General features: G+C 35.0%; 1 protein-coding gene across 4 annotated transcripts in view; it reads left to right on the top strand.

Moving 5' to 3' along the window:
- Positions 1–13868, top strand: part of KCNN2 (potassium calcium-activated channel subfamily N member 2) — a 137944-nt gene that overhangs the window by 37318 nt on the left and 86758 nt on the right. For 3 of the 4 annotated variants that reach the window (XM_008066782.1, XM_021716965.1, XM_021716963.1), the window contains one exon: positions 567–985. The exons of the other annotated variant lie outside the window; for it this stretch is intronic. In XM_008066782.1, the coding sequence (XP_008064973.1) occupies positions 567–985 (419 nt within the window). The remainder of the gene's footprint in view (positions 1–566; positions 986–13868) is intronic. 4 annotated transcript variants of the gene reach the window in all.

The following is a 13868-nucleotide window of genomic DNA, read 5'->3' as shown; positions in this document are numbered from 1 at the left end:
AATAGAGTAGTCGTGGGGAAGCTGGAAGAAATATATCTGCCACATTTGTCTGTGGTCTCTTGCGATTTTCTCTGAAGCCAAGAATAAGATTTCCTGTAAGAACGCTCATGTGTTGTTGCATTATAGGGTATAACTGATTGCAGAGGCACCCTAAATAGATTTCACTGAGAATATAGTTAGAATTGTGTAAGGGTTTAAATCCAGACTCAAAGAGGAAAACAACTTGTTATAAGGCAAGTCCATCTTGACTTTATCTGAGGGGGGTTTCATTACTGATAATCCAAACCCCTGTTTTAAAATGATGTTACTTACATGATTGTCCAAGAACTTCAAAATAATTTTAGCTCCTGAGTAGCAAGTTTTTAATTTTAATTTTTACAAAATGAAGTTCTCCTTTTGTACCAATATCCTATACTAAAAATAGTGTACCTGGCTAGCATTTAAAAGTTAGAAGTGTTAGCTTGCCATGATTGCTAAGTCATCTGTTATGTATTTTAAAAATCTGCACTATCACTTGTGGACCATTCATGCCATACTGAAGCTGATTTTCTACTTTATTTTTTCAGTTGTTCATGGTGGACAATGGAGCAGATGACTGGAGAATAGCCATGACTTATGAGCGTATTTTCTTCATCTGCTTGGAAATACTGGTGTGTGCTATTCATCCCATACCTGGGAATTATACGTTCACATGGACGGCCCGGCTTGCCTTCTCCTATGCCCCATCCACAACCACCGCTGATGTGGATATTATTTTATCTATACCAATGTTCTTAAGACTCTATCTGATTGCCAGAGTCATGCTTTTACATAGCAAACTTTTCACTGATGCCTCCTCTAGAAGCATTGGAGCACTTAATAAGATAAACTTCAATACGCGTTTTGTTATGAAGACTTTAATGACTATATGCCCGGGAACTGTACTCTTGGTTTTTAGTATCTCATTATGGATAATTGCCGCATGGACTGTCCGAGCTTGTGAAAGGTAAGTTTGTTTCTTTTCCTGAGAACGTAATTTGCCATATGGTGTCTTCAAAAGTGTGAGAAAGAAAAAATTTTAGACTTGAGACACATAGCGTCTCGTTGCTGAAAATTTTGGATTCCCTGACAGGCTTTCTTTTAAATGACTGACAAAGCTTTATTGAAAATTTTGGCATAGAACAAATGCATTCATGATTGTGTGTATTTTTTACTTTTAATTTGGTCAGTTTTCAATGGAGGCTGCCTTTATAGTATGTGTCAAAATTTGGAGATCTACAAATTGTACTGAGACTTCTACTGGAAATGTGAGTTTAATGATAATACCGAGTCATTTCTGCACCTGATTGGTCATAAACATTGTTTATTTTTGGGATAGAAATTCTGTGAAAAAGTGCTGATACAAGATGTCTGAACTTTAGGAAATATCTTAAAAGTGGTTGGTTGATTTTAGTGCCTGTTTATAATAGTGTTCACATGATTACCTGATAAGTTACTTATGTGTATGCATATTAGTTTGTATTTAACTTTTAACTATTAGCAAAACGAGGCAGTATGTATTTGTTTTATTGTCTGAAGTGCTCTGGTAGTCTAGACTGAGGCACACATGCTTAGGTTTCAGGAGCAGGTTGGTGGTCTTAATCGATTATAGCATTAATAAGATTGACTTTGCCATTTAACATACAAAAATAGATTTCTGATATAAACAGGAAGAACTGTATCAGAATGGGGTGCAGAGTACTCTCACATGACCTTGGTTAAGAAAATTCAAGTTGAAATTAGCAATAGAGAGTGAAGAATGATTTAGAAGTTTCTAAGACTGTTGAAAGTTCAGGTGTTAGTCTTTGTAGAAATTGTGTGGTTTTTTTTTTATTTAGCTTTTGAGAGTCAAGGTTACACACTCAAAGAGCTTAAAGGAAAAACAATTCTGTATGAGATGTGCTGCAAAAATAAAAATCAAAAGAAGAACCCACAACACTCTTCACCCCATTTCTGCTTTCCAGAGGCAATAACTTTAAATCTTTTTAGCCATTCCCTTAGTTATTGTCTTCTATATTTCCAAATAAAATTTGCTTATATTACATATACATATTTTGGGTTTAGAGTTATCTGTTGATTTCCTACTTTGCAAGTTTGGGTTTTTGTTTTCTTACCCTGACAGAAAAATACCCCTTTCATAATTCCACCCTTACCAAAAGTGATTCCCATCTTCCCACCTCCCAGTAAGTTATATAAACTTCAATAATATATATTCTGTGTTTACATTGTTATGATTTTGTAAACTGAAATTGTAACTTAACAATATAGTATGTTATAATCATTTTCCCTTTCCTGTACATCTTTTTATTTTCTCTGGAAGAAATAATTACCTCATCTTTTATTTGCTTAGTTTTCTGTTTACTACCAAGAATTCATCTATAAATTCTTCCACATTATATAAATATCCTCTTACTCTATTCATGTATATTAAGCAATCTTTCTATTTCACCTTGAAGAAATGACTCTTGGAACATTTCTGACCTGCTTATCTATCATGTTGAGGATTTTCTTAGGCTTTTTTATTTGTTGAGTAGCCTCTTCATTGAGCCCCGTTTCTCCTCTTCGTTTATTCTCTTGTTTTGTCAGAATCTATCTTCCAGTCGTTTTGAAGAAAGGCATTGTGTGAGAGATTTTTCTGAGATCTTACAGATATGGGAGGCTTTAGTCTTCGCACATGTTTAATTAGTGATCTGGCCGGATATGAAACTCAAGATTAAGTCACTTTCTTTCAGAACATTGAAGGCTTCATTTTCTTCTGGCATCCAAAGTTCAGCAGTCTGATGCCATTAATTTTTTATTTATTAATTTTTAGGGGGCTTTTAGAATTGCTATTCTAAAACTGCACAAAGACATGTCTTTGTGAATCTATTTTAATCGATGGTACTGGGAATTTAGTGTGCCCATTCAGTCTTGGAATTCATGTCCTTCAGTTCTTGAAGATTTTTAAAAAGTTTAAAAAAAATTATTTAATGAGTTTTGTTCCTGTTTTTGTTATATGGATAATGGTTCTCCTGTATTCATTCTCTAATTTTCTTATTCTTCATCTCTATTGTTTTCCATTTCTGTTTTTGCTTTGTAAATGGAAGATAACCTCCATTTTAACTTTCAAAATTTCTATGGGGATTTTATTTTTTCTATACTATATATTAATTTCCAGTGTCTAACTTTTGAGCCCTGAATGCTTATTTTTAAAATAGCATTATTTTTTTACACATATATATTTACACACATATCTATATATAATATCATGTTTCTGAACCTTTTTTTAAGAACTTGTCTATATAAATATGGCATTTGATGGATTAACGTTTTCTTTTTAAAGAATGGTAAACTCCTTATGGTAGTGCTTTGTTTCCTAGCAATCATGATATGTGTGTGTATATGTGTGTGCATACATATACACACACATACACACATACACACACACACCATTTTCTCTCTTTGGAAATGTTTGTTAATGATACTTTTTGAAAAATTTTCTCTTTGTATTTCTTTGTGTTTCCCTATGCGTGGTTTTTGTTTTGTTTTTTTGGCTTCCGTTTTGGAAGCTTTTCTTAACCATTTAGGTGTCCTTGATTCTTGGCTTCCTGTACATCCTTCAGAGAGACTAGAATGAGCTGGCTGGAAGCTTTCTGTACATATCTGGAACATGTCAACTGCAGGCTTCACTAAAAAGAGTAGCTTTAGTGGGGGGCATGGAATACCAATTTCAGTACCTTTACATGTTTTCTATCTTATTTTTAAAAAATTTTTTAACTTTAGATTTGTTGGATACAGGTCAGGGTTAGGTATACAAATGTGCATTATGCAGGAACCCTTGCTGATGAGGTGTGTCCCCCACCCCTTGTTTTCTATCTTCTCTGGCAGTCTGACTAGCCCTTGGGAAGTTTTTTCTACTGTCCTGCCATGGAGGCAGAAGCCTGGGTAGTAACTTTCTGGAAATTGAAAGACAGGATAATGAAGAGGCCTCCACAGTTAATATGCAAGCATTTGCTTATTTTCCTGGTTCCACTGTAGGAGTCTGTTCTCCAGTGTTGGATGCCCTGTGGTCATTCCACAGACCTTATGTTTTACCCTCTGCAGACAACTTTTCCAATTTCTGCCAGGATAACAAGGAATTTAACATTCATACAGAGCAAAAGAGGGAATCTGTATGTCTAACTCCTTCTATGCTGTCTTTGAACCTGCCCTCCCATTCAAAATACCATCATTATCCCCACCTGCAGAGGTACTGATGCTAACAGTGCCTGACTCATGGGTAAGGGGGTTGGTTCTCAGTACATATGTGGTTGCCTCTTGATTTTTCACCACTGCTACTGTAGAATTCTACTTTCTTGAGTCAGGTAAGTCAGTGACCACCTGTCAGTTGTCTTTCTAGCTTCCTTTGCTACTATCTTGTTATCCTTATGGGTTTATGCTTTTTTTGGTCATTGTTTCCTTTTTTAAAGATTATTTATTGTCATTTGAAGGGCATTAAGGGAAGGAACTGAGGCCAGCATGTTTTTTGAGTCCACCTGCTTTTACCAGAAATTCTATAGTGACTAGTTTTTAATATCATGCTTCTGAACCTTTTTAAAAGAACTTCTCTACATAAATATGGCATTTGCGGGATTAACGTTTTCTTTTTAAAGAAAGGTAGACTCCTTATGGTAATGCTTTGTTTCCTAGCAATCATGATATTTAGAGGCTTATGATATTTTCTGGAGCAGATGTACCTATAAAGTTTGAAGAATAAATATGGAAAACCTTAGTTGACATGCTATTTAGTTTACAAAGATTAGCCTTAATTAAAAATTATGCATAACAGTGTAACAATGAGGGTAGAAGCCTCATTTAATTATATATACATCTCGATGGGGGATCTCTAGTACGTCTGCTTCCCATGGACCAGTTAAGATAGCCTCAAAATTGTGAACATGCCATACATTGTCTTTAAAAAATGGTTTATCTTAGCTGTTTTAACCCATTGTCACTAAATACAGAAAGCCAAAGGCAAGCTTGTGCCAGATTTTCTTAGCAACTCAAAGTCTGTGTGTTTTTAACATGCTTGAATTGTCAGATGATGATCATTCCTGTTTTCATATAAGAAGGCAATAAAAGGTGAAAATTGTCCATTTATTTAATAACAAGGACAAGAGTCTATAGCCAACAATTACATAGAGGGAACAAATCCATGGTGTGATGGGAAGGACAGAGGTCAAAATTTAGATTGGGATGCAGGGACTTAGTCCTAGTTGTGAAATTTAGGGGCTTAGTGACCTCAGGCCAACCACCTCACTTCTTTTTGCCTTTGTTTCTTTATTTGCAAACTAAATGGCTTGATAAGCTTTCCTATTCCAAAGGTGACATTTTACAATTATACAACTGTTTAAAAGAAAAAAAGATTAGCAAGCATTAAGATAACAGAAGCTTTTCAAGTTTTTAAAAAAAATTAAACTTACCATTTTGTTGCACAAGATCTGAAGATTGTGATTGTGTAGATAGAAAGATGAAAACTAATTTTGTTTTTCCACAGGGTTGCAGTTTTGAACATGATGTCACCAGCATCTTACACTTCCTTGGATGTTTATTCTCTGATCTTTCTTTTTTTCTTTTGTTTTATGAACTTTGCAATATTTAATGCAGCATACAACTTTTCTATTTATTTGGTTTAAGAGTTGAATTTGAATGAACCCTACCAGTTCCATCTTTGGTCCATCTGAGCATCCTCTCCATGATGTGAAATGAGAGATTCACATCTGATAGAAATTCACTTTTTATTTGATTAGAAGATGTCTAAGAGAAGACTTATAATTTTTTCAAAGGAGAAGAGAGCTTGAGAGAGAAAGGTAGACAGCTTTCTGGAGAAGTTTGCCTTGCAAACCTATCCCTGTCCTTCCACTGAGCACAGGATTTCTAGAGGTTTTTAGAAATTATTCTCTACTAATGAGGAGGGCATCCTATAAGAGGCACCAATTATTCTTTATGTTATTATATTCCCTGGCATGTTATATACCTCTAATTTATTTACCTGGAGGTAATAAAATTTGTCTTTCTCTCTCTCTCTCTTGCTTTTTTTCCCCCTGAATTATAGGAGAAGGCAGTGTAGCAGAAATCCAGCATTATTTCTGTGGCCTTCATTTGTTGTAAAAGGCAGTAATCTGCACTCTCTCTGTTTAGGTGGACATCAAGTCTAGGGAGAACATTCTTTTCTGAAGCCACTTGAGAAGTGTGACCTGGTGCTGTTAAGTGATCTCATGTTCATGAGGTTGTAGGCCAAGGCATTTAATTAGGCTGTACTAGGAGTAACTTCAGGAACATTTATGTTTTAGAAGAAACCAGAACCTCTGGTTTGTCCCATTATTTTATTTTTCAGGTCTGAGTTTGGGGTCCTGAAAATTGGGAATTGTCTGATCCTGACTTGCATATTTTGAGTTTCTCTAATTTTGTGAAGATAGCATAGGCAGCTGTTGGCCCTGAAATGTGTTTCATTGGACACTGTTTCTAAGGAAGATTATTAGCTATTTTGTAAGGGGGTGGAACTAGATATTGTGGGCTGGTATTATGTTACACAAAGAAACTCGTTTTGTCTAGTTTCTTTTTCACTATAAGAGTTCTAAGATCATTCAATATATGAATGTGCATTTGAAATAACAGAGACGGGAAAGTGTATTTATTTGACCAAGCTTTCTGGGAAACACTTTTGGCTTGTGTCAATATGAAAGTTTCAGAGATAGAAAGAGATTGCCACTTCCTGCACATTTTTAGAATTTAAAAAAAATGTTTCTGTGTCCAGTATAATCTTTTTCTTTTTGCTACAAGTTTTGTATTATGGAGGATGGAGAGGGGGATGGAAAAGAAGAAAGACAATGGTAAGCTAACACTGTGATACATTACCTGGAAGTACTAGGTAATGTTTCTGTCACTGGAAAAGATTCACTTGGTTAAGACAGTGGCCAAATAAACTATTGTTCTTATTTGTCCCGTTATTTTATTTCTCAGGTCATTTAAATTTGCATTAACTACTATGCATTAGTAAATAGGAAAACATTTCTGAAAATGACTTAAGAATGCTTTTTTCTTTTGGGAAATGGAAAAATTGGAGAAGCAAACAATGCATCTTTTGAATTACTTCTAATCTCAACTGCATTTTATTTGGACTTAGAGTAAATTATCTCCATCACTAAAAGTTAATAGAGGAAAATAAATTTGGCATTTATTTCTCTAATTATCAAAGACAACCTAAGGAATAAATACCTCAATTTCAGTTGTGTTTAGGCTCTACTAGTGTCTTAAAAGTATGATTGGTTTATTCCATTAGAGTCATCCAGTTAGACTTCTGTTTTGTGTTTTTTTTAACTCTGCCTCTAATAGTGCCCTATGTTATATTTTTTCATTTTTGTTTTTAATTGCCTGAAAGATGATTTCTGAAATGCAGTTGAAACATATTTTATTATTATATGGTGTATTATCCAGGCTTCTCCAAAGAAACAGAACCAATACGATATACATATATTAGCAGGAATTTATTAGGGAAATGAACTCATGCTATTATGGAGCTTGGAAGACCCATGACAGGACATCTGCAAGCTGGAGATCCTTGGAATGCCAGCCACATGGTTCAGTTCAGGTCCAAAGGCCTCAGAACCAGAGAAGTCAGTTGTATAATACTCAGTCTGAGGCTGAAGGCCTGAGAATGCGGGTGAGATTCAGGTACAAGTATTGTAGTCCAAAGGCCAGAGAGCCTGGAGTTCTGATGCCCAAGGTAAGAAGAGAAGGAGTGTCTCAGGTCTAGGAGAGAGACAGAAAGGAAATTGACTTTTCTCTGCCTTTTTTTTGTGCTATCCCAGCCCCCAACTGATAGGATGGTGCAAACCCACATTGAGGTCGGATCTTCCCCACACAGTGCACTGATTCACACGCCAGTCTCCTTTGGAAACACCCTCACAGACACTCAAAAAGAATGTTTTACTAGTTCTCTAGGTATTCCTTAATCCAGTCAAGTTGACACCTAAAATTAACCATCACATATGGTATATTGTGGAATATTACAGTCAAATCATGCCCCATAATAAACCACATGCAACATAAGTTTTATATAAAATAGCTACTTTTAGCACAAGGATTGGTTGTGTCTTCTGACATCAGTAGTATGGATGAGTTGCTAAGGGAAAGCTCCTGTAGGATGAGAGAATATCTGTCTAGTTTTGTAACTAGACAGATTTCCATCCTATTAGCATAAATTTATAAGGGGATATATGACTTGGGGTTCCACTTTCTATGGAGTATGTGCCCTGAATGTCATCTCGATTTTGTACATACAAAGTGAAAGTGAACACCCTTTTCCCTGAGAACCAGTAAGACCAAAAATAGGATAGTAGTTGCTTATATCTAGTAAATTAATTCAGCATCGTGGCAGATGCCTTTTTGTGGCTAGGTGTTAGTCCGTTACTCTAACACCATATATATTACTTCCTCTATATAGACCATGCCTTTAAATGAAGCTGAACTTTAAGTGTCAATATGTGATCAACTCTGTTTAGAGCTCTTAAATGATCTGGGTTCTAATTTACAAGTTTCTCATTTCTAAAAAGTTACATTTTGTTATTTTTTTTATGAAACATAAGCCAGTTTTTCAAGGAAGGAGGAGTAAGTGGTATTTGAAAGTTTTACTTTTTCTATTTATTTATTTTTATTATTTATATAGGATGGGTGTGAAATGGGGTGCAGCTTATTTTTCTAGTCAGCCAGCCATGATTTTATTTTATATTTTCAGGAGACTCACTGGAGGCCTAATCCTTTTCAAGCCCTGACTGTTAGAGATACCTATTTCCTGATGATTTACTTAAATTTGAAACATGTTACTTGTGATCAAGTTTATTCAATAGTTGTAAAAGTAGTCATAAAATATGCATTGCAGTGCTGGGGAAACATATCCTGCTGGCACCTTGATTTATTACAGTGTACAGGATAATTAGATTATTTCTTACCACTTCAAGTTTCAGCTGCTGCTAAGTAAACTCTAGCATTTCATCAATGGATTTGTAATTTGTAGTTGATGGTAATGTAATACTTTGTAAACTTATACTTCCAGGGTCTGATTCATCCATACAAATATAACATTTTCAGGCTCATAAATGAGTCAGAATTTTAAAATGGGCCCTTTCAAGTTATAAAAGTCAGCAGTTTGAAAGCATTCATCCTGCATCTGTGACTTGCAAAGCATCAATGCTAAGTATAATATCTGCCAAATAAATTGGTCATTAAAGTCTTATGGAAAGAAAACCAATACTCTCTCAAATTCAATTTTCTTTTCCTTCTTATGTAGATATGCTTTATTTTGTGGCTTACCTCCTGAGAGAGCAATGAGGAGTAATATTTGTTGGCAAGGGACTTTGATACCCTAGCCTAAAGACTGCGGGTTGAAAATACTACCCGTGATTAAATTCAAATGGAGAAAACTAAAATGTGAACAGCTTAGGAATCCAATCTCAGTAATCTCATAGTGAGTTCATTACAGTGCTTCCCATTCTGACATCCATGCTGATGTACAGATCTTAGGGAATATGTGCTCTGAATGTCTTCTGACTGGAAAATCCCTTGAATCATCCATAAAGTACATTAGAGAGGTGTATGTTTGCAATCCTGGGCAACATTCTCATGCAATTCAGCTTCAGAACTACTGTGCCAGATAAAAAAGAAGGAACACAAAGTCCAAATGTAAATGTCATGACATTCAAGTGATTTTTTGTTTAAGAAAATTAATACATTTCTTAGACATAAATGGGGATTGATTGGAGAAAACTCAAGTGATTAGTGGATACACAAGTGTTTCCTACTTTCTGCAGGATTTTCTGCATTGCATTTCTTTTCAAATTTTGTACCTTTTATTTTTAATGTTTCCATATGCACAATTGTATTAAAATAACAAAAGAAATTCAAGTCAAAAACAGTGCCTTCACATGCAATTAAAATATACAGATTTTGAACATTTGGTGAGTTTGGATGAATCTGCCTTCCAGTATAATATTAAACTTTTATAACCTTAGTCCATGCTAACGGACTTTCTTACTATTATTAGAATTAAACGAGGAATGAAGTGAATTTTAGTATTGTGTCCCAGGCTGGTTTTAGGTAATAAAGCACCTACTATTTTTAAAGAGATTTCCTTGACTTGACTCCCTTAGGAAGGGCTACATGAACTGCTTCTCTACTGTTTGCTGGCCTGGTAGAGCAGTATCTAGGCTCTGGATGGTTCCTGAGGCACTGCAGAGAGGAGTATCAGTCTTTGAACTCACCCACCCTGCCAGCTCCAACCCTGTTTTGTCCCTGATTCAAAGTCCCATGGATTAATAAACAGTCTGATCTCTGCCAAGTTATTAGAGATTCTGGGAAAGGCCCAGTTAACAGTTATTTAAACATAGCATGGTGATAAAGTCAAAGCTGTTTTGAGTTCATGGTCATTTTTCAATAAATGTTTGATAAATAAATACTGGAATTTAAAAAGTGTATGCAGAGTTTTACTATAATTTTTGGCTAACGTGTACAAAGGAGAAAGAATTCTTGTAATATTTACAACAACTTTATTTAGATAAATTTATGTACCCTACAATTCACCTTTTTGAAGTGTATGAGTCAAAGAATTTTAGAGCTCTGCTATCATTACTGCAATCCAATTTTCAAACAGTTCCATCACCCCCCAAAAGATGTCTTATTCCACTTTCATTAAACCCTGCTCTTTCCTCCAGTCCCAGACATACACTAATATATGCCATCTGTCTCCGCTGATTTGCTTCTCTGAGACCTTCATATAAATAGAATCAAATAATATCTAGTCTTTTGCATCTGACTCTTTTTTACTTTTATGAGGCTTGTCTATGTTGTAGTATGTAGCATAGTTTGTTACTTTTTATTGGTGAATAGTACTCTGTTGGAAGGATATGCCACATTTTTTTCATATAATCACCAGTTGATGCACATTTAGATAGTTTCCTGTTTTAGGCTACTATGAATAGGTTTGCTGTGAACTTGTGCATGCAAGTCTCTGGGTGAACATGTTTTTGTTCATTTTAATAGACTTCTAAAAGTGTGTTATTTTACATCTTCACACCAATCAGCAATGTGTGAGGGTTTCGGTTTCATCAATTCCTTGACAACATTATCAGTCTTGTGTGTGTGTGTAAGTTCTTTCATATCCATATATACCATATTTAGACATGGATATATGCCATTGTCAGTCATGTATATGTATACACCTTGACATATATTTCCTATGTATATATACATACATACTCACATATATTGTCTTAAAATATACTTATTTATATAGTCTTATAACCATTCTAGGTGGTGTAAAGGGATGTCATTGTGGTTGTAGTTTGTAATCTTCTGATGACTAATAATGGTGAATACCTTTTCATGTAATCATTAGCTCTTTGTATATCTTCTTTAACAAAACAGCTATTCAAATTATTTGCCCATTTTTAAATTAGGTCATTTGTCTTTTTAAATTTTAAGAATTATTTATATATTCTGGTTGTCAGTCCTTTATCAAATATGATTTGCAAATAGTTTTGGTGGTTTATTTTTAAACTTTTGTTCTCATGGTACTTATTGAAGGTGTTGAAGCTGTATAGACTTGGCTTTCTCAAAATCATTCTTGCTTTGCGTCCATAAGCCATCTAGGAAAAAGCCAGCTACATGTACCCAGCTGACTGTGAGCTCTTTGAAGAGACTTAACTCCCTTGTTGAGTTCTATGCTTCATCTGCCTCTCCTTGCTGCCCTTTTCCTACCCTGAAGTCTTTCTTTTTCTTTTCTGGTAACTACTATTTTCTGGTAACAGCAAAGAGAGGAAAGAGCAAAGGAGATTGTTTTCAACCCTACATTAAAAAAAATCTTTCCAGTAATTGAATTGCTTTGATGATTGTAGCAGCTGTGAAAAATGAAGCCCAGAGAATATCTGTCATTTTTTTCACTTAGGTGAAGTGTTTCTGACTTACTTCCAATGGGGACACTTGAGATTCTTTCTGTTTTCTCCCCTAGTTGAGGCTGTAATTTGTTTTGATTGATCCACAGTTTTCTTCATGACCAAGGGCAAACATTTGTAATGTGTCTGATCCCATTTTAGGGATAGAGCTGGGCGCTGTGAAAAATCAAGCTCTTCTGTGTGAACTTGCTGGATTTTATGACGGTCCGCAGTCATGACATTGGTAGAGTGATGCTGTAGTCTTAGGCTGCCTGACCAGATAACTACTGTTTGTCTGTTCTCAGCATGCTTTGTATCACTTGACAAATATTCTAGTACAATTCACAGGGATGTGGCAATTGATTTTGACATACAGTATTTTTGATACCACACAGTCTCTGAAGGCAAAAGATGTTTGGGTGACTACTGCCTAACATCTTTGCTTTCAGATCTCTTCTCATGAGTTAGTCTCCTAAAAGCTTTCTGTTACATAAAATATACTGTTTTAGTTTATTAAATTGCACTTAATATTCTAACAGAGGAAGATATAATTTAAAAATAAATTTTTACAGAGTTTTGGTATCTGATGTTGTGGTCTCAGAACCTCTTACGAAACTTCATGTAAGATTCATGGTTTGTAAATATGGACACCACAAAGTATTTGGATCTGATTTATTAGCAGAATATATCTTCTGTGTCAGCAATTATAGTGAAAAGTTAAATTTAGTGACTTTCTTATTTTAAAGAAATTATTCCCAACATTTCATGTGATTGATTGAACATATTAGTGATAATAAACTCTCTGTTTCTGAACAAAACTGAGGCTATGCTAGCTATCTATAGAGAATCATCCTAAATCTTCACTTGGTATTACTTGGGGGTAATACCTCTTGTCCCGGTGGGCATAATACTACCAAATGAAACATCCAATACAAAAAGATTAGTTTTGGTCATTGATTTTAATCTAGTTTTAATAGTGATCAGCCCTTAGAATTTCTGGGTTACTACATGTCAGGAAGAGGATGAGTATTCTTATATATACTACAGTTATTTTGGTAACCTGCCTACTATATTTCTGCTATTTAGTAAGGTGTCTTTGTTTTGATTTGAATTGTATAATGGGTTCTAAGAAGTTTGAAGGTGTCAGTGTGAAGTGAGAAGCCACTCTGTCAGGTTCTCTATTCCTGTTTAAAGATTATCCACTTTTTGGATCAAATTCTTAAATGTGAAACCTCATACTATGAGAATTTTAGAAAAAAATGTGAGGAGCACCCTCCTGGACTTCAGAGTAGGCAATGCATTCATGGCTAAGTCCTCAAAAGCAAACAAAAGCTAAGATGGACAGCAGGGACCTTATCAAGCTAAAAAGTTTTTGCACAGCAAAAGAAACCATCAAGAGAGTAAAGAGACAACATATAGAATGGGAAAAAAATATTTGTGAGCTATGCATTCGACAATGGCCCTAACATCCATGAGCTGCAAGGAACCCAAATGAATCAACAGGGAAAAAAATCATGAAGAAATGGGCAAAGGACATGAACAGATATTTCTCAAAGGAAGATGTCCAAGCAGCCAACAAACATATGAAAAAATGCTCAGCTTCACTAATCATTAGAGAAATGCAAATCAAATTCCAATGAGATAACTCAATGAGTAACTACAATATACTATCTCATACAGATTAGGATGGATATCATTAAAAAGTCAAATAACAGGTGTTGGCAAGGCTTGGAGAAAAGGGAATGCTTCTGCACTGTTGGTGGGAATATAAACTAATCCAACCTTTGTGGAAAGCTGTGTGACATTTTCTCAAAGAACCAAAAATTGAGCTACCATATGAGTCAGCAAGTCCACTTTTGGGACTGTACCCAGAAGAAAATAAATCACTCTACCAAAAAGACAATT

The sequence above is a fragment of the Carlito syrichta genome, unplaced genomic scaffold (assembly GCF_000164805.1).
Source record: "Carlito syrichta isolate Samal-C Ts95f unplaced genomic scaffold, Tarsius_syrichta-2.0.1 Scaffold309104, whole genome shotgun sequence".
Taxonomy (NCBI): domain Eukaryota; kingdom Metazoa; phylum Chordata; class Mammalia; order Primates; family Tarsiidae; genus Carlito; species Carlito syrichta.
This window is presented reverse-complemented; position numbering and strand designations above follow the sequence as displayed.